Raw genomic sequence first — 21,646 nt, 5'->3', positions numbered from 1 at the left:
ACAAATCCATGTAAACTAATAAAATCCATTTAATTATTAGCAAAGATTGTACATAGAAAGTGATGGTGAGGTGATGTTGTATCTTTAGATTGTATCTTTAGATACTTACCCGGAAAAGAGGCATCAAAAGGAACCAGGCAGGCATGGTTCTGTCTGAAGAATCATGTATACTAAGCTCTGCCCATCTAGCATACCAGAGCACAAAAAGAACCAGCAGAGGGCTGACGTGCAGTCAGAAGCTCTGTATATATATCCAGTGGCCACCTGGTTTGGGACTTACTGTTACCGGCTTCTTAGCTGTTTTCATTATTCTCATTTTATCCCTCAGTGTTGGAGTGCTATTGTAGTCATTATGGTCCAAGAAATAATAGAAGTACAGGTCTTTTTTGATTATATCTTTTACTGGACCAACTGTACAGTTGTTAGAAAAGCTTTCAAGTTAAAAAAGGGGCACTTTATATCTGAAAACTTGTCTAACATTTGTCCCACTATGCAATTAGCCAAATAAAAGATAACAAAGAAAAACCTCTTGCTTTTCATGTACATGACAGTGACATGTGAGAAGAGCATTCCAAATGTGCTATACTATAGAGCTTGATAAAAAGATTTTCATAATATCCCTTGAAGCTATCAGCAGACAGGGGATGTGTCATCACAGTACACTCTTGACACCTACTTGGTTTTAGCATCCATGCAGGATCAGCCAAACAGCAAAGGTCCCTTGCTTCTGGGGAAAAAAAGTATCTCCAAATTCAAATGTGAAACATCTAGATGACACAATTTGGCTTATAATTTGATGTTAGGAAGTTAAAGGAGAAGTGTGACTCAATTCCAAATAAAATACTCAGAACATTTTACTGCTCCTTTATGTGTATACATGATGTATATACTTTACTTTTCTCCTTTAAAGGGCTATGATCTATCGCCTTGTAAGATACAATACAAAAACTAGGTGTTACAAAATACAACTAATAGGTGCATCAACACATGCAATTAATGTGAAGCAATAAATTGGAGAGCAGTTTGAACCAAAATAAACTGCTCCTGGGTGCCGTGTGCCTGGAGCAGCAGCAGTATGAGCTGGGATGGAGCAGTCCTGGGCTGGCAGGAGGTATGGGGGTGTCAGGTGTGAGCAAGCAGAAGGGCTGGCTGGGGCATGAGGGTGCTTAACCTGTGAAGCCATATGTAGGCGGTAGGCAGCAGTGTAGCCCCCAGCTACCTGGGGTGACTGGGCACAATTTATGCCTGCCATCACCGTGTACTCATGTGTTTCGTTGCAGTTAATTAGTCCACCATAAGATATTTCAGTCTCCAACAGCATCATCTTATGGTGAAGTTAATTAGTTTACTTCACCCTAATACACATAGACATGTAGACAGTGACATTTTACTGTGTTAATTAGTCTACTCTGCAGCAAAGCGCACATGTAGATGCACCCATAGGTGGAGGAAGAAAAAAAATCGGGGGGCAGGGGGGGCTGAGTGCATGCACGCCCATGCCCCCCAAGTAGGTGAGTCTGTGGGGTGAGGGGAAAGGGCCATGGGGAGGAAGGAGCGGGGAGGCAGGGGCAGGGGGAGGCACTGCCCAGCTGGGGTAGGGCAGGGCACGGGACAGAGCCACGGACTGTCCGGGAGGCACAGGGTGGGGGGGTAGCTCCTGCATATGCCCCAGGAAGGCATGGGGGGCACATGCCCCCAGTTCTGCAAAGGGTAGGGTAAGCTGCCACTACAGGCTTGGGCCGGGAGGGGGCTGAGCCCAGGGTGGGCAGCAGTGGCACTGGGAGGTGGGGTTGGTGGGAGCTATGGTGAATGTTGGGGTGGCTGCAGCCCCCCTCATAGCTTCTTCCCAGTGCTGCCGCCTCCCGCCCCAGCCCCCTCCCACCCCCCCCACATTGGGAAGACCCTGGCGCTGCCCTGGCCCCAGCCTGCAGCAGCATGCTCTGCCCCATGCAGATCTGGAGGCACATGCCCCCTGTACCTCCCAGGGTGTGCATAACAGCAGGAGCCACACACCCCCGAATGAGCCACTTGCGGCTGAGTCCTGCACCCCTTCAGCTGTGCAGCGCCTCTGCAGTGATAGCCCCAGGCAGCCTCAGCTCCACTCCTCCCTCCCCGCTGCCAGCGCACCCCTCCTGCTGCAGCTGCCGGAAGCCCGCAGCCGGGCTGCCTGCAGCCCTACTGCTGCCCCACGTTTGGGGGGGCTAAGCCCCATTACTCTTCCCCTTCTGCTACCTATGGATGCACCCACAAGGTAGCAAGTTTAAAACTAAAAAAAGGACGTTCTTTTTCACACAGCATGTAATTAAAATGTGGAACTCATTGCCACCAGGTGTTGTGGAAGCTGACACCTTAGCCAGATTCAAAAAAGGATTGGACAAATTCTTGGAGGAAAGGGGCCTCAGTAGCTATTAAGTATGGGATTTCAAGGGGTACAGCCTCTGAATCAGAACTTCCTAGACCTTAAATGCTGGAGGCTGGAAATTAGAGAGGAACAGTGGACAAAATCCTGATCATACGTAGTTTTCACTCCCTTTCAACATCTACTCTCTGCAACTGTGAGACAGAATATTGGGCAAGATGGACCTATGGGATGGCAGTTCTCTAGTTCTTATGACAAGTGACAGCACTTGGTCTTAAATTACATACAAATCAGCATTTTCCACCTTTTTAATAGGTGTGGGAAGGAAGTCTGCAGTTCAGGTTGCAGCCTTTTTCACATTATTATTCAGTGCTTCAAAGACACTCGCATCCAACCCACGAAGCAAAGGAAATGACATTTCCCATATAAAAAAAGAGATTATATGTTTTAAAACTTTCCAAATTTTGAGACAGCCTTTCTGCATCACAAAGCAGCATTAAAGGGCAAAGCTACTTTTTTGCTTTGCCATTCACCTTTAAATGTCACTAGGAATATTCAGGATAGTCTTAGGACCAGCTCAAAAATGAATTCAGACACATATATGGTGATGCAGTTATTGGAGAAAATAAAAGAAATACCAGAGAAAAATAAAATACAAGTTAACAACCAATAAACTGTTTTAATGTCTGATCCTACAAATCCTTATCCATAGACATATGGTACTCGTACTCCTTGATTACATGGAACCACCCTTGAATAACCAGACCGGGACGGGGTGGAACCAATCCCAGCCTTGCTCACTGGGCTGAGGGGTTACAAAAGGCCCCTGGTGGGGACTTTCACTGCCCCGTGCTGGGCAGCCCCTGGCTGTGAGGGCTGGTGCTGGGCCAAGCCAGTGCATTCCCCTCCCTGCCCCGTCTCTCACAGGCTGGTAGGGACTGGGGAGTGGGCAGGGCTGAGCCCAAGCCAAACTGATGAACTGGGCTGTGGGGGAGATAACCCCTGGTGGGGGCTTTCTCCTTTCCCCCATGCCCTGGGAAGACCTTGGCTGGGGGGAGCAGTTTACAGCTGGGCCAGTGGGTTTGTTTCAGTGCCCCATGCCTCTCACAGGCTGGTGGTGGAGCTGAGCTGATCTCAACCTGGCAAGCCATACTGTGAGGGAGTGAAAAAGCCCTCAGTGGGGGCTTTCACCCCCCTGACATGCTGGGACCTTGGCTGGGGTACCCCCTACCCCACATCCCCACTTCCCCTCCTGGAGGTGGAAGACTGGGGAGGGAATGGGGCTGAGCTGATCCCAGTGATGCAGGGGATTGAAGAGCCCCTGGTGGGGGCTTCTCCTCCCCTCCGTGCTGGGCAGACCCTGGCTTAGTGCTGGATGGCCTCTCACAGGTGTGGGCTGGGGAGGGGACAGGGCTGAGCTGATCCCAGCATGGTGAGCTGGGCTGTAGAGGAGTGAAAAACCACCGGTGGGGGGTCTTTCTCCTATGCCAGACAGACCCTGGCTTGTGGGGGGCAGTGTCGGGTCAGGTGTGTGCATTTCCTCCCACCCCCTCTCTCAGGTGTGGGGCTGGGAAGAGGGTGAGGCTGAGCCATTTGGAGCCCTGCAACTCAGGCTACGAGGAGTGTGAAAAGCACCCAGATGGGGTTTTTCCTGCACTACGCAGACCCCAGCTGGGGGGCCAAGGCTGGGTGGTGTGTTCCCCTTCCCTACCCCGCTTTCAGGTGGGGGCTAGGGATAAATATGCTGTCCTCTTTCCCCTCCTTGCAGCTGACAGCAGGTGGGGGGGGTGGCATGTGTCCAGCAGCCAGTCAGGCCTGGGCTGCTACTAGGCTAGCTTTAGCAGCCTTAGGCAGCTGGCCATGATGGGTGGTGCACATGAACATCCCCAGGCTCCTGGCCTGGGCCAGCTTCAAAGAAGACACTTTGGGAAGCTGAAATAGACTTGAGCTTGAAGGGACTGGAAGATGGAGGGTTAAGGACATGGAGTTGCATCGTATGGTTGCATTAGATTGACTTTAGTGTTTGTGATGGTGTCTATCAGTAAGAATCTTGTAACTGGAAAGGCTAAGGAACTCTGGCTTTGTACAGACTCTGTGAGGTAACTCTGTGTTTTGAGAAGAGTCAAAGGAATAAAATGAAATAAAATAATCACAATAAGCCTCTCAAATAGCAACCAAATACTAGCACTTCCTCAGATGCAGCACTGTACCTACATGCTATCAATTCTGGGATCAGAATCTTAAAACTTGGTCCTTCGTTCCCACTTGTAGTAAAACTTCCACTGGCATCAATGAGAGTTTCAATGAGGAGTGTTTGTCCCTGTAATTCCTTAGGACATCACAGTAAAATGCAAAATAGGTGTTGTGCAGAGTATGATAATTGCATCTTGCTGGGATATCTTTAGGCCTGTATCTGATTTAGTATCATAAGGTGCCTCTCAGGAGCCACTCTAATTAAAATGCCTGCAAGCATCTCATGTATTCAGCATCCCACATTTCAAAATGGCAGTGGCAGTGATTTAACAAAGCTCGTTCAACCAAGTTTAGTTAAAGTGCCCCCACCACCATTTTGAAATGTGGGGTGCTGAATACATGAGACGCTGCATCCCGCTGGAGCAGTCTGATTGGAACGCTTCAGCAGTGCTGGAACGTGTCAGAATGTGTCGGAGCACATGTAAAAGTGCCCATATGAAGTACATTCGTTACCTCTTCCCCTTTCCCCCCAACATTCACCTGACCTGAGAAAAACTTTCACTTACCTTTCTTGACGAGTTTGCTCCTCTGTGGTTTCCATGGCACACTCCAGGGAGTTTTGGAGAGACTGTAACTGATTGAGTGTTTCCTTCAGTAGAAAACGAGTCACAAACTGCTCCAACTTAGAAGCCTCCTGATAGTCCTAAAAAGTGCACAAAATTGGCCAGATTTAGGTGCATGAGATGCATTAACTTATTTAAGATGCCCCCAAGGGTCAATCCAAAAAGCCTAGAGATAACTATAGACAGCTACAGGAAACATGAGGCTGAAGATACATCAGAACTCCTGCTCTTTTTCAGAGCTTAATTGCAAGACTCAGGTTGCACATGCAGCATCTGTTCCCTTGGGAACAAGAATATGTACCTCTTACTTTTGATGGGGGCACCGGACTGATTCATGGTATTGCCCAACTTTTGCATAATAGTCAAGTGGTTAAAACCAGGAAGCATGAGGGGACACACTCAATTCCTGTGGCAGCTGCGCTGCAGGATAGCCAAGAATGTAGGTCATAATCTCTAAAAAGAATTGCAGACTTGTAGTTGGGGCTACTGGCTGAGAGGGGGTTCTGGTTCCTGCTGCAAGGGTTATTTCTGTTTTTAACCACTGAATATCTATAATAAAATACACAAACAAACTTAGGAACAGAATGGCCACTGATTTTAACTGATATCCTTACTTTCCTTTGTCAATCACCTGTATAACATAACTCTCCTCTTTCTTCACGTATTTTTTAAATTTATTTTCAATTGCACATTGCATTTCCTCCCACCCCCTCTCTCAGGTGTGGGGCTGGGAAGAGGGTGAGGCTGAGCCATTTGAAAACAGCTGAAACCAGTCTGAGATAAACCTGGTTCAATTGTAGTATCAGACTTAACTGATTTCGGTCAAACCAGTTTATGCAATGTCTGTCCCAGACTCCTTGCTGATTTAAGGTAAGCCTGACTCCCCCAGCATCCTGGCATGCTCTTTGGGCTGGGCAGGGCTCTCTGCTTCAGAGCAGGGCTGGCCCCTCCCCTCTGCTCTTTGGATGCAGCTCTGGCAGAGCCTTGCAGGCACAGAGTGTCTGCTTGGCTTCTCCCTACTAAGCATGGATTATTTCCCCCACCCCCCGCCTTACGCAGACACCTCTGCATTAGCTAGCATACCACATGCTGGCTATAGTCCCTGCTGTGGGAGACAACAAAAAGCAGACAGGCTTTTTGGAGCTAATGAACAGGTAGCTGGTAATGTCCTTCTTTGGAAGAGCTGTTTGAGAAGAGCTCCATCAGTTAATGGAGGGAGGCTTTTTTTTGTTAATGGGGTGATAAACACAGAGTTAGGAGTGATAAGTATTCCCTGCTGGGCAGCTCAAGAGGGGTGGGGGAATAATAAGAGCGTCCTGTCAGGGCCTGGCCATGTCCACCTCAGTGGAAGCGAAGGGTGGGTTGCTCTGGCGCCCTCCATCTTCTAGCCTGAGCCACTGTAGGCATGTGCCTGCATTTTTGGAATGAAAAAGGAATAACTATCCACCTCCAAATCAGTTCCAGCTTTGCAGGTTAAATTAGCTCAGGCTTTTTGAATGTCTGTCCCTAGCCTAAGGGATTCTATTCTGCCTTAAGTACATGTGGGTAGCTCCCACTAACTGATTAAAAACTAATTGTTTTCCACTGTGAAATAACTGCAGTACCAAATATCTCTTAAATTTGAGAATATCAGGCTATTTCAGGCAGTTGTGATGCTGCATACTGAGATTTTATTCACATTTGCTTTCCAATACACAATCATTTAACAGTTTATCTCAAAAGTAAGCAATTTCTAGTTATATTTGAGGTGTTCTGGCAATTTAAAAGCTGGTTTTTAGAGATTAAATTTGGCATCTACATTTAGCAGACTGGAAAGTTTCTTTGTGCAATTATATTTGTAATATGTTTTTGATGTTCAAAAACTACAAAATTATATTTCTTTTTGTAATCCTGGCAGTCTTACCATTACAGTGTCTAGTCGCTGACAGAGACTTATTATCTGTAATGGTCTTGAAAGTATAACTTTGCCTAAGGAAGCGGGGGCTTTTAAAGTCCATTAAAGTCAGCCCTGTCTGAAATGATTCATACGGGAACACTGATTATAATGTATTCTTCAAGAAGGATGTGATTCAAATTTTTGTGTGTTTGACAATGCAGTTTTTTAGCAGTGCAGGCATAGAAAGGCACTGACCCTGCTTATTTCCTGGTAATGGTGCTTTAATTTTATATAGCCTTTTTGAAAAAAATGGCTAATTGGCAACTAGCTGAGATTCAGTCTTCACATTTCTAAGCAGGTGAGCTGGGTTTTAGTGCATCACGTGGTTCACTATAGGCTTTTTTTTTTTGCTATTTCCAGTCAGCTCCAAGTGGCAATAATACAGTATTACAAAGTTTAGACATGAAGCCTAATTGCACCTACAGAACTTTTATTCATGTTAGGACTAGCAGATTAGTAAAATAACAACTTCAGGCAATTTAAAACACACTTCATTTGATAAAATCAATGGTCCTAGTCCTGCAAGTTGCTCTGCTTGGTCCCTGTGACTTCCAGGGGATTCTGTGCTGACTTCAGCGTTGGGACCTGGGTTTGGAATAGTGAATCAACCTTGATGTTAGACATTAAATTAATGGTCAGGAACTGTTATTGAAAGGGCAGATTACCACTGTGGCAAGGAAGCAAAATTATTATAGTCTCCTACAGCTTTCACTTTCTTCCCTCTTATCCTGTTCTTTGCACCTGCCAGTTAATGGCATAAGAACAAGCCAGAAAGTTATGACACATTTTTTGTGGAATAGCTTTGTGGCTTATTCCTTGTTTTATCATGCCTTTAATTGCTTGGACATGTGGCTGGGTCACAATTTAAGGTGTGATTAATTGATTAATCATGCCTTATATGTAATGTGTAGCTGGGGCCTTTGACTTTCATACTCACAGGATATCTTATTCTTTTTTTCTGGTCCCATATCTTTATCAAGTAGCAAGTCACAGGAGTCTCACGTGTTCATTTTGACTTACTTTTGATAAATCTAGGTCAAAAATCTCTCTGTGTGTCTATACTTCATGGTTCAGTTTGGGGGATGCTAGAACCTGGTTCCATAAGTGTTAGAAATCAAATAAACCTGTGTTTTTAAAATAAACAACCAAAAATTCTTTTGAAACAAAAAAGACTCTCTGACAATTCAAATAGTGTATCCTTCTGTCATTCTTTATGCATGTAAGTATTCACAGCAGGACCCTTATAGGACTCTTAGGAAGAAATTGTATTTTTCCTAGCTAATATTAGAAAATTTATTACTGAAATTAAAATACATCAAGTAAAACAAAGTATAAATGCAGACTATACTCTCTTTCTATATATAGACAGACAGAAATAGATATATTTATGTTTTCTATATGTGCTATATAATTTAATGTAACAACATAGCATATTGTTAAAAGATAATCTCCTGTCAAGGATCACGGTCCAGATCCTTTGCCGATGTGATTTCTCATAGTTCAAGACTTCAGTTGGCTCGGTCTTCTTATATTTAGCCTAAATATAAATCAGCACAGGTAATCTAGATGCTGATTTCTTTTGAAAGGGTCAGCAGACTTTAGAACAATAAGCCTTTGGACAGCAACTCTTTATTTTTGTATCTTTCTTGTCACATTGTTGTAACTTTGGGTTACGTCTTCCCTACTGCAGGCCCAATTTGGCAAGGTCCTTAGGGCTTAATCCAAAGGAAGATTTAGGTGCTACAGTGCAGATGATCACCATGTCTAACTTCTAGATTTCTGGTCCCCAAACTGAAATCCTGAATTATTTGTTACTGACATAGGCTTCTACACAATGCATGAGAGGATACAAGGGCCTCAGAAGGGATTTTTAGACAGCACACTGCGCAAGGTGCCACCTAAAGCTAGTTAATAGGAACACCAATTAATCCCATTTCTGTCTGGGGTTTAGATGCTTTATTCAAGGTTCTCAAAACCCCTGATCCTTCCATTCAAGATTCAGGGCCAGGACCCCTCCTCATAAGGTATATGTCTAACATCCTTTCTTTCAAGAATGGAGTGTTTCACTTGTTTCACTTGTTTTAATTTGAAACACAGTTGTCATCCTTTAATATATGAGCCTTTTTAACCGGAGTTAAAGGGATACAAGAAACCCAAATTCAGTTCCATCTTCTACCTAAGAGGACTTCTACCTCCCTGAAGAGAGGTGTGGCCAAAGTCCCTGCTATTCTCTGGTGGACATGGTTCAATAGGCCTTGCTGTAATACCTAAAGGTATGTGAGGAGGAATATATCTTTCAAGCTTTCAGGGAAGTTTGTCAGTACCAAAGTTACTGCTCTTGCTCCAAAGGAAAACCTGTTTTGAAGGCATACATGGCAATATATATTTTAGTCCTATATTTTTACTCATGATGTGAATTGTGGATGGGATGTCACTTATTTACATTTTTCTTAATATTTCTTTGCTTTTTTGTGTGTATGCACTTGCTAGTCAGTGCATACTGACAGGATTACCATCCTGTAATGCCTTTTTAAGTTTAAATGCAAGACAAAAGATTTATCTGATGTGCAAAATAACAGCCTTAGAAGTACCATGTTCTCAAATGTAAACAACCTTGGGATCAAAGACACCTCACACAGTGTACCGCATGTCAAATGTCTTTCTTCACTAGAAATATATGCTATTAAACTAGTTCTTGCACTGTTGGAAGATTCAAGCTGCTAAAATCTCAGATGTTAAACCACCTGTGAATCATCAGAGTTAATTATGTAGCCAGGAACATCAGTCTCCTATATTTATTTGCCATATTATAAAATTAATCAAGTATGAGAGATCTCTCTAATCAAAATACCTAGTTTTTATAAGGCAATAGTAAAGAAATGTATGTGGGATATATTGTCCATCATATCTTTTTGAGCAAGCACCTGGGGCTAACACTAACCCTATAACAAACATCTGTGACAACATTTTTAAAATGGCAGAATTCATTCGCGCAATATTAAGTCTGATTTCTCCCTTCTCCTAAATTATCTGACCTCTCCAATGCAATTGATTTAAGGATGTTGTATCTGACAGAATTAATTTAATTTCTGCAAGCTTTGATTCCCTGCGACACATTAGAACAACATGTGAAAATTTATTTAGAATGAACAACTAAATTCAAGCCTAAAGAAGAAATCCAGTGTCTGTTTTAATTTATCATTGTTGATTAATATACTGTGAAATAACTGAACAAAACATGGATGGAGCTAATATAAATGACCCTTGCTTGTATGTTTTCAGCTACCAGAGCTATTTTACAACAGATGGGTGATGAAAATATCTTAAAATTCTGGCCCTCCAGAGAGTAAGCATTGTGGACAGCTCCACAGAAACTCCTGTCTTTACATACAGTAAATCTGGATTAAATCTTTATGTGTATGTCAACAGCACATCTCCTATAAGCCTATCTGTAGACTGCAGCCACTGAAATTAGCAGAGAACGTAATTGTTCAAGGAGACTTGTCAGACCCTGCTGCTGGTCACATTTTGCTTTCTGGGTCCTTCAGAAATGTTTTCCTGCCTTTTATGACTCTAATCTGAATGACAGTACTGTATTTTCAAATCCCCAGATAGGTTGTGCAATACAGGCTACTCAGGTTTCATGCCTAGCATCAGGAGTTAATGCTCGTTTAACTATTCTGGACATATTCCTTTCATATATTTCTCAAAAGACTTTAAAATTTGAGGCTGAATTACTTCCCATCATTCCTGCTTGTGGTCTGTCTCAGTGGCTTTTTATTGACCTGATGCATTTAATACAAATATTTTTGTATAATTTGCCTCTCAATACAGATTAATGATTTTTTGTTTTTCCAGTTATCCAAAGCCTGTGGGAACCTTTCTATTGTGTTTATTGGCCTTTGGATCAGGTATCACTCTATACCTCATCATTTGAAGATAATAAGGCGTGCTCCCTTTATAAAGAAATTTATTGAGGGTCATTGGGAGGACTAGGGGCAAGTCACCATAGATCTCTGAATCTTGAAATCCCTCTCTGTTAAAAGTGTGTGTGTGTGTGTGTGTGTGTGTGTGTGTGTGTGTGTGTGTGTGTGTTGAGCCACCTTGATAAAGAGGTTTGGTGATGCCTGGAAGAAAGGTACTAAATGAGTAATCCGGATTATTATTATTTAATTGTCAATGGAGGGGGAGACCTTCTATACACTTCTATCCCAATTCACACTGAATGCAGTTTTATTAATGAATACTATTTATCAATGTTTTTATGTTTTCATTTGTTTTCTGGAGGAAAGTACTTTCATTTCCAGTTTTAAAAAAGACATGATGGTATTAGAAAAGAAGTTATTAGTTCTGAATTAAGAAGTATTTGTTTCCATTTATTAAACCTGCGTACATTTAGGAAGCTAAGTTGGCATATAAAGCACTTAATATCAGCATATGGCAACCACCAATCAATGTTGAGATCTAATGCAGACAGGTTTAAGAGAAAAAGGGTACTGTTTCTTGAATATGTTAACAGTGAATTGAAGTTCATTAGCACATGAATTGCACTGTATAGTAAGTCACTACTGTACAAAGAAAATACGTCTCAACATATCAATTTTTGATTCTGTATGATATGCAAATACTAAGTGAATGTACTGTTGGAGCACGCTGCAGGGGGCTTTTTGGCACGTTTATCTAAAGCTGATTGAATCAGCTTTAGATAAACGTGCCAAAAAGCCCCGCTGATTTGCCTGATCTATACAGATGCTGGGGAGCCAGGTTGAACTAACATGCTTCCTGTTTCGGTAAAGCAATGATTTGTTTTGGGGTTTTTCATGTCTGTCAGCAGCCAAAAAATATTACCTTAGCAATGGAAATTTAATTTTGGGGCTCCTTGTGATGGATTCAAATGACTTTGGTATTATATTTGTTCTGTTGCTTAGGAATCCTTTGATTGTACTCATGGATTTCTGCACCAGCTTCTGTCCCTATTTTCTCATTAAAAATACTTTCCACAAAAATAACAACAAGTAATAATTTCTTGGCTGCAGCAGGCAGACAGCTTATTTGCAACGTGTAACTGTTTCTACCTAAGATTTAATTTTGTTTTATAATTTTCTGCTTCTGTTCATATTATATATACTGCATCAGTCATTTTACTAAGAACTATTCAACAGAAGGCATACTCTAACTTTGTTAAGCATTAATTGGTTGTGTTAGAATGATGTTCCAGGAATTACAAGAGGCAAGGATTTTTATGAAGAATTCTGATGAAGGCACTCTAAGGAATGCCTTGCATTTGAAAGATAACCCAGTCTCCCAGTTGGTCCAATAAAAGATATCACCCACAAAACCCCTTGCCTTAAGCATTGATTAAAACTCAGAATGTATATTAAATATAGTTTTATTGACTTCAGTTGAGTATTCTCAGTTGCTTTGCATTTGAAGATATTAGTATATATAGAGAGGCTTGAACAATGAATCTCTGAGGAAAATGTTTGTCTTGGTATGTCCTGAATGTCCTGGTATCTGAGGAACTGGAACAATCAAATATTAATTAGCATAACATTTAATATCTTCTCTATTATTGTTACAATGAGTAAAGACGGGGTTAGCTATGCTAGTCTAAAACTGAGCACAATACTCCATAGTAACAGCCCACAATGTTGAAGCAAGAACACCCATATAAGCTGTACTACTTAGCTATTATAAGAGAATATCAGCAGTGTTTTTGGGAGTGTCCAGTAGAACAACTATAATCTTCCACTCTGGCTCTTTTTCTCTGGCAGTGTCTAAGTTCCTGTTGCTATAATATGTACAGAATTGATGTTCCCATCAGTGTTCCTGTAGCTTAACTCTCAGCTGAACTTTTTTTCTTACCAGGTGGTTTAGAGGCACTATGCCACTACTGATTTTTTTCTAACTGTAGGTAGTAAGAGTATATGCAATAATGTTGTTTTTATGAAGTATTTGTGGGAGTACTGGTAAAATGTCAAAGCTGCAGAGGATGCGTTTTGATGGATATTGGCAGATTATGGTTAGGTTATGTGCTTCTTTTCTGCTATTTTTATGTTTAAAGGCATTGATATTAATTAAATTTGGGTTGGTTTTGAAAGCCCTGACTGTTCACAAATCTATTCTTGCTAGCAGGCAAGTTTGAGCACTGGCTTCTTGGCGAGCAGTTATAAAACTTAAGAGAAAAAGATCAAAGAAGTTATCATAAGCTTTTATTATTCCAACTGGAAGGGAAAAATATATCTGGACCAAGAATGTTATTGTGTAGTATATGCTTTTCTTCTGCTTGCCACCCTTGGTATCTTTCTTTATAAAGGCAGTGGAAGTCATGATCGTAACATTTAGTGGAAATCATGATCATAAAGAAATGAAGTTCACAATCAAGAGAGAGCCCTATTTGCCAAAATTCTATCATTTCAAATAGTACTAAGAATGTTATTGGATAAAAATAGTTACTGTCCTCTTTGGAAATGAGCTATTTACTTATAGTAGTATGACTTCTTGCTATAAGGAAACAATTGGTGATATATTCAGTACTGTCATGAACATTTCTGTTCTCTTCATATGGATTTGCAGAAGACAAATGAGGTATAACTGGGTGTATGGATTTATGTAAATACGATCCAGGTTCTGATTGGAATGATTGGAATTCCCTTTTATTTAAAAAATTAGGAGTTTTTAAGACCAGGTAATTTGGCTCAAGGCATGCCCAGCCAATGGCAAAAGGCTTTTAACTAGGACTGCAAAGCTTCGGTAGCTGGTTTGATTCCGAGGAAATTCAACCCAATTCAGAAACCAAATCTCCAAATCCAAATCAAATTGGAAGACCAAGAAAAAGCTCTGAATCAATTGGAAGCATCCGAATCAATTTGGAAAAGCTTCAGAAAAAGATTCGGCTGATTCAGAGATTCGGCCATAGACTAAACAGGCAGCTGACAGCTGCCTTCAGCTGGTAAGTCTGTTGGGTTTGGGGGAGGGAATAGGGGAGGGGCATGGGGGAGGGAGGGATTGGGGCTGGGACAAGCTGCCCAGCCAGGGCAGGGGGGTGCGTTTCTCAGGGAGAGGGGAGCACAGGATACAAGCTTGTCAGCGCTGGGAGCAGGGGCTCTACTCTGCTGCCACTTGCCTAGTCAGGCTGGCAGGGGGGGCAGGATGCGGGCACAGCTTGCTCTGGGCAGAAGGGGACAAGTGGCAGAAGGGCATAGCCCCCGCTCCCAGTGCTGACATACCTACATCCCACGCCTCCTGTGCTGGCTGGCAAGCAGCGGCAGAGAAGAGCCCCAGCTTCCAGCACTGATGTGAGCATGGCAGCACTGAGAGCAGAGGCTATGCCCTGCTGCTGCCTAGAGAGAGCTGTGCCTGCATCGTGCCCTCCGTGTGCCTGCATCGTGCCAACTGGGCAAGCAGCGTTAGGGCAGAGCCCCTGCAGCTCCCCCTACAGAGGCAGAGGCAGGCACAGCTGGGGAAGCCACAGGAGAAGCCCCCATGGCTGCCCTGTCTGGCCCCATCCCCCGCCCAGCCCAGCCTCCCAACACTTTTAAAAAACAAAAGCCCCGCACTCACCAGATGCAGGAGTGGTGATTAGGGCCTCTGGGCACTTATGGCAGAGCCCACCCATGCAATACAGGGCAGTAGGGATCACCCTCCCACCCACCACCCACATGAAAGCTGTCCCATGGCACGAGTGTAGTGCTGCTCAGCAGGGCACTTAGCGCTGTTTGGGAGCTGGGGCCACTATGGCTAATCAGTGCCAGGCTGCAGCTGACACATGGAGTTGCCCCAGATCCCAGGTGAATTGAACTGGGAGCTGGGGAATCAAACCAGGAGCTGGGGAATTGAACCAGTTCAATTTCCCCAGTTCTACATGTCAGCTGGGGCCCAGTGGGACTCAGCCACAGAGTGGCCCCAGCTCCCAGACAGTGCGCAGCATGTGGGTGCCAGGTGGGGGGGGGTGATCCCTGCTGCCCTCCGCTGCATGAGGAGGCTCTGCCATGAGTCCTGAGAGGCCCCAATCACCTCTACCAGAGCTGGTGAGTATGGGGCTTTTTTTTTTTTTCAATGTGTCAGGAGGCTGGGCTGGGCGGGGGATGGGGTCGGGCAGGGCAGCCATGGGGGCTTCTCCTGCAGCTCTCCTCACCCAAGGAAAGGCAGGCACAGCTGGAGGAGAAGCGGGAGAACCTGCAGCCACCCAGCTCTGCCTGCTTCTCCTCAGCTGATCCGAATCACTGAATCTCTCCAACTCAGCACCAAATCTTCCAAAGCTGATTCAGCTGAATCGATTCAGGACAGTTATCCGAATCTCCGAATTGAACCACTGTCCTCTGAATTGGCCAAATCCAAATTGAATACTTCCAAATTTGCACAGGCCTACTTTTAGCTAGTCCATACCTTAACATTTATCATCACTTTTTACTTAACCAATGTTATAGTTACTTCAGTTCTTCTTTTATTAAGAGATCCTCTAGCAAGGAAATAAACAGAAAGATATCATTTCTTTGAACTAGTAAATATGTTGGACTTCAGGGAAGTATTTATTATCAATTGAGTTTTCTTTATTAAAAATAATCACCAGATGTTGTACACAAATGTTCTCTGTGTCACCTAGATTAATCTCAACTTGCACTATCTTGAATTTAAAAGATTGTGGCACGTTTGCGCTTCCTGGTGCATGTACATTGAAACCTTTCTAGTCTCTCCCTCCCATCTAGCTTTGGAAAAGCTGCATGAAATTATTTTAGCCAAAGGCCTTTGTGACTTACATAAAGAAAGTTTGTCAGGCTGAGGAAAGGAAATGAGGGATGGAGAGAGAAAAGTGAGTCAGTAGGGAAGTGAGAACAGATGAAAGGGCAGAAGGGATCTTGAATATTTGTTAAAACAATTTACTGTTGAGCTGTCAAAGTACCATTGAGCTATCTAACAGTCCCTTCTGGTTACTGTATTTCCCTTCTTTTTGAATGTGAATATAAAATAAGTATCATTTTTAGATATCTAAAGTATCCTCTGGATCTTGTTTATGGTACTAAGTCACCTTTGCATTTTTGGGAATGGCCGATATACTACCTTAATGAGTGGTGCTGCAGAAGCTATTTACATACAGAGAAAAATGGGATGACTCCATGATAACATCATACAATAATCTGAAATAAATGCTTTCTGCAGTGCCTTGGAAAAAACAGGGGGAAGAAATGAAAATCATTTGTTTAGAAATTTTTCTGGGTAAAATATATACATTATATTTCATATTAGAATCTCCATTTATGTTTATGGTCTTAGGGTTTATTCCTGCATCATACATCTTGTGCGACAGTATTTGGCACCCGAATGTCTGCATCTGAAATGGCCAGTCATTAAAAATCATCAACAATATAGTGATTTGGTACATCAACGACACCATGTCTAGATAGCAACAACATCCTCAGAGGTCTGCTGTTCTGTGTGGGCTGCCTCTTGTCTATGAGACACCCTAGCACTGCTGTTAACACACCTGTGGGACAGTGGGATAGCAGGCTTCCATTCCCTGGAAGTGGTAGCTAATAGAAAGTGTATCTGAGAGGCTGTACAGGAGTTAGTCAAAAGCCTTCCCAAGTCCAGAACTCAAAAGAGGATATGTGAATAACTCTTTTTGTTGTTGGGTTTTTTTGGTGGGGGGAGGGAGGTTGTGTTCTTGGCTTCCAGTTCAATTCCCCTTCTCCTCTCCCTCCTCCACTTCCACATGGGTGGGATTTTCATTTTTTTCTTACTGAAGTAAAAACTATATTTTGGATCTTAAAAAGCATTTGTAGTTTTAGCACTTGTAACAAAAAGTAAGGAACCAAAAGGCTGGAGGAAAATCTTCCCTTTTTACCTCATGTGAGTGCAGGAAAAATGGAGGCACACCCACCACTGTCCCCAGTTGACCCGGGGGAGGGAGAGCCCCAGGGTTGCTACTGTCTTGCTTCGGCTAGGGGCTATGGGGAGCAGCTACATGGGGTGTTGGACTCAACAGGGCACAGTGGTGGTGGCGAGTAGTTTCCTGCTCCCTATCTGGCTTGTCCAAGTTTTCTCCACCAGCCCAGAGGTTCTAGCTGTGGAGAGTGTCCCATCAGCGACACTGGTGGCAGGTTTCCTCCTCCAAAGTTTGCTCATGGAGCAGGCATAGGAAACAGAGACCACCCACTGCTGCTGCTGTCCCAAGCCATGCCTGGCACCCTGTTCAACTGCTTCCCACAGCCCTGGCTGGAGCGGGCAGGAGAAGGCCTGGGGTTTCTTTCCTTGCATTCCTGGGTCAGCCAGGTAGAGTAGCTGTGGCAGATGGTTCCTCCTTTCCTGCAGCCAGAAGTGTAATTAGCAGGGTTTGCACCCTGGGCTAACCCTGTAGGAGGGGGAGAGGAAATGGGAGGGAGTGGAGGTGCCACCAAGTGCTAGCTAGAAGGGAGAAGGGGCTGAGTGGTAGGGAGTGAGGGCCAAGTTTTACCTGCTTCAGGGACTCAAAGTTTCTGGCTGTTGATGCCGTGACAAAGTCTGCCTGTAGAGGTGCTGGAAGCCAGCATGGGGAACTTATAGCCATCCCTGCAGCACTCCCACACTTCTTTTTTCAAAATCCTGTTTCTGCCCATGGAGATGTCTAACTTCTGAATATTTCACCCCCCCACCCCACATGGGCAGCATAGGTTCCCCTCCTAGGGGGAGGGACAGGTAGTGGAAGCTAGAGGAGAGAGGGAGCCTGCAGACCCTGGCACAGCAGAAACAGTGAGAGAGGCAGCAACTGGGCAGGAGCTCAAGGGCTGCAAATTAAGTCCACATACAGCCTCTGGGGTGCCAGTTGGACACCTCTGTCCTAGCAGGTACTGTGCTCACATAGCTGATGGGAGATCCAGGTTCAGCGCTCTACTCTGCTTGACAGGATTTAAGCCCACAACTTCTGCCTTCTAGAGAAATGCCACAGTTATCAGGCTATAAGATTCCGGGGGTGTCCTCCATCTTTCATGATTCAGTTGATCTTCTGTAGAGCATTTATTAAAGAAGCCCTTAAGCCAGAGAGACAAATAATTCCTTGACCTCCTTATTAAGGCATGCCCCAGAGAAGTCAGACAGTCTGGTTCAAATTGCTGGTCTTAGGCTGGTTTAATCAATGCTGTATCTGACTTTCTCCCCTCTCTGTAATGGACCCTAAATGCCAGGATTCAAAGTCCTTCCTACTCTTGTTCCATTTGTTTGGCCTACTTAAATATTAATTGAACATCTGAAATATGAGACCAAGAAACTCCCATGCAGAAAAACACAATTAAATTAACATCAACAGCACTTGCGTCAGTGCTTGGATAAGTGGTCAGAATGGACCAGGCAGAGGTCAGAATGGACCTAGAGCTTTCCACGTGCTAGGTACTGGATAAAAGGAAGACGTTCTGTTCTGTGACTGTAGTCCTTCATTTCCTCGTCTTTTATTACAAATGCCTGAAGATTAAATATTTCTATAAATGTCAAACTAGCTTGATTTGGAAATCTCATGTCTGCCATTTTCACTACAGCTGCCCTACAAATTGCCTTTTTTGAAAATAAATGAAGAATAAAGAATAAAGTTTGCAGCTCAGCTCAGATACCGCATGTGGAGTCTAACATAATTGTCTGGTGGGCATTTGCAAGGGGAACAAAATCTAAGACTCTGACAATGCATGTGTGTGTCTTACATATTGCATCCAAATTTTTTTGTACTTGTTTTCGTTAGCAGTACTGCAAATTCAGGTTGTATTGCAATATATCTGGCCAGAAAATATGTTCTTAAATAATAACTGAATTGAGAAAAAAAAATCAAATTTGGTAACCTGAAGTCTATTTCCTTTGCCTATCACTATCCTTATTTTCAGAATGGGTGAATATTCACATACCCTACAATGAATTCAGTGCTACTCAGGTGCTAAGCCACTTTTTTTTTGGTGTCCAAATCTTGAATTAGAAACTCTGTTTTTAGGTACTTTGGTTTGAACAATTTGCCAGAGCAATATTTTTATAAGGAATCTAGAGAATCTATAGGTAATCTAGGGAACGGAGAAACCCCAATTTCTTAAATATAGCTTGTTGGGGAATGAAAAAAAGTAAATAAAATAACCTAATTAATTAGCTATTTGTATTTGTCATAACAGCAGTTGAGAAAGTACTTGTAGGAAAAAAAGCTTTCCAATTCCTTTGTAAAGCAACATTGAGTTGTTAATTTTAATGCTTCCTTCTTGTAAGATGGAGAATGAGAGAGAAACACAGCTATGTCAGCTTCCACTTTGATCAGGAAAATTGTAACCTGCCAACGACAGGAAGAGTTACCCAAACCCAATAGTTAATCTGTCCTTCCCCACTGCCATCCCTAGCAACAAAAGTGACTCATACAGTTACTTATTCCTGGGAGAGAAATGATCAAATGTCACATTTCCCCCTAAAAATACCCAAAGCCTTCAGTCTCTTCCTTGTCATGCATAAGTGCCACAACACTGGGGCTGTAACACAGCATGCTTAAATAAGATGTGCATTTTAAATGCAAAAGACTCACTGAGAAAACAGGTACCCTTTTTTAACTGAATGCATGTGAATTCTTGCATCTACTTGTTGCTTCATGTTCCTTTATCTCAGCACCTCTCTTGCAGACGTAAGCCACTTAATGAGCACCACGTTCCACCCCAGTGAACAGTACTGAAGCTGGTTATTTCTCTAAAGCAGGATTTTTCCAACAGCAGTACATGTACCCCTGGGGGTACTTGGGATGGCCTCAGGGGGTACTCGGCAGCAGGCGCCACCTGCACTTTTGCAGGGGACCCTCCCCCTCCCCCTCCCCCCACTCATCTGGCTGCCCGGGGACTCCTGCCTTCTTAACTGGCTGCTGGGGGTACACTGACCCAAAAAGGTTGAAAACCTTTGCACTAAAGAATGCTGAGAACAAGTCTTTGCTACTCTTAGTCATTTTGTCAGCTGAATAGTTAAATTTACACAAATGGGACCCTTTGTCAAATATGCTACTGCTGGGGAGTCATCTGGCCCAATCTGGGGAAAAAAAAGCATCCTAATCCTAACTGTACTTTAGCTCTGGTATTTTCCTCCCCCACTCTCCCTGCCGTGCTTTGTTGTCTGTTTAGCCTCTTCAGAGCTAGAAATATTTTCCTGGGGTAGTTTTATATGCACTATACTGTGCTAGGGAGCTCAGGCAAATGCACATACACCCACTCCTGCTCCATGTGCTGTAAGCCTAGGGGAGAGACATTATAAACTGGTTTAAGTGATCAGAAACTGGTTTAAACCTGTAACAGAACATAAGATCAGTGCACATAAACCGGTTTCAAAATGGCTGAAACTGGTTTAAGATAAACCTGGTTGAATGTAGTACAGGTTTCCCTCGATTTATGCCACTCCTTTATATGTGAATTTGCTCTTACACAATAAGCATATTTAGACCCATAAATTGTTATATGTAAGGTAAATTTGCTCTTATGCAATCAGCATAGATGCCTCCCATCCCCAACCAAGTAAGTCTGTGGGGGGAGGGGAAAGGTCCATGGCCCTCTCACCCCAGCCTCAGCTGCAGCAGCCATGGGAGTGGCCGGCACCAGCAGCCTGCAGCTGCTGGCTGCACCATGCTCCACCTGTCCCCCCTGTGCCTGGGCTCCACCTGTCCTCACTCACTTCAGCTCTTGGGCTGCTCCATGCCCTGGTGCAGGCAGCTGGTGTCAGCTGCTCCCAGGGCCACTGCAGCTGGGGCTGAGGTGAATGGGGCCATGGCCCTTTCCCCTCCCCCCACAGCATGGGCTGAGGTGAGTGTGGGCAAGCGGAGCCCCAGGTGGTGCAGAGGGAACTGTTGGGGGGTGGTGTGCGGGCATACCTCTTCCTTTTTCGCACTTCCTGGAAGGGCTGCAGGCTGGGGGGGCACATGCCCCTTGGGAAGAGCCTGGCAGAGCCCCCCAGCCTGCAGCCCTCCCAGGGGTACAGAGCAGCAAGAGACACTCCCCCACACCCACTGACCATTCCTTTTACAGCTGGTGTGGGCCACTCCCAGTACCACTGCAGACGGGGCTGGGGTGAGTGCTGTGCCCCATGCCACTTGGGGCTCCACTTGTCTACACTCACCCCAGCCCATGCTGGAGTCGCCCTGGGAGCAGCCGATACCAGCTGCCTGCACCAGGGTATGGCACAGCCCAGGAGCTGAGGTGAGTGGGGACAGACAGAGCCCAGGTGCAGGGGGACAGGCGGAGCATGGTGCAGCCCAGAGGCTGCAGGCAGCTGGCTCCGGCCACTCCTGGGGCCACTGCAGCCGGGGTTGGTGTGACTGCCGCTCTGTTCCCTCTGCTTTGTTCCCTCATGCAGCCCTGGAAGCGGCACCAGTCCCCCCTTCCCTTCCCCAGCCCCAGCCTCATTCCCTCCCTCCCTCACCACCATGGGAACCTATCCTTATTTGTTATATTATTAAATGGGTTTGCTTTATGCAAATTCGATTTATGCGCCATTCTTTGGAAATACATGTACCACATAAATGAAGGAAAACCTGTATCAGACTTAACTGATTTGAGTCAAACTGGTTTA

At 44.2% G+C, this 21,646-nt stretch overlaps 1 protein-coding gene across 4 annotated transcripts in view; it reads right to left on the bottom strand.

Annotated features, from left to right (window-relative positions):
* NECAB1 (N-terminal EF-hand calcium binding protein 1) overlaps positions 1–21,646 on the bottom strand; it is a 136,039-nt gene that overhangs the window by 26,090 nt on the left and 88,303 nt on the right. For all 4 annotated transcript variants that reach the window (XM_090040296.1, XM_090040295.1, XM_090040294.1 and 1 more), the window contains exon 6: positions 5,119–5,255. In XM_090040296.1, the coding sequence (XP_089896422.1) occupies positions 5,119–5,255 (137 nt within the window). The remainder of the gene's footprint in view (positions 1–5,118; positions 5,256–21,646) is intronic.

The sequence above is a fragment of the Crocodylus siamensis genome, chromosome 3, assembly GCF_052110815.1.
Source record: "Crocodylus siamensis isolate JL-2025a chromosome 3, ASM5211081v1, whole genome shotgun sequence".
Lineage (NCBI taxonomy): Eukaryota > Metazoa > Chordata > Crocodylia > Crocodylidae > Crocodylus > Crocodylus siamensis.
The sequence above is the reverse complement of the archived record's forward strand: the minus strand, read 5'-3'. Positions and strand labels throughout refer to the sequence as shown.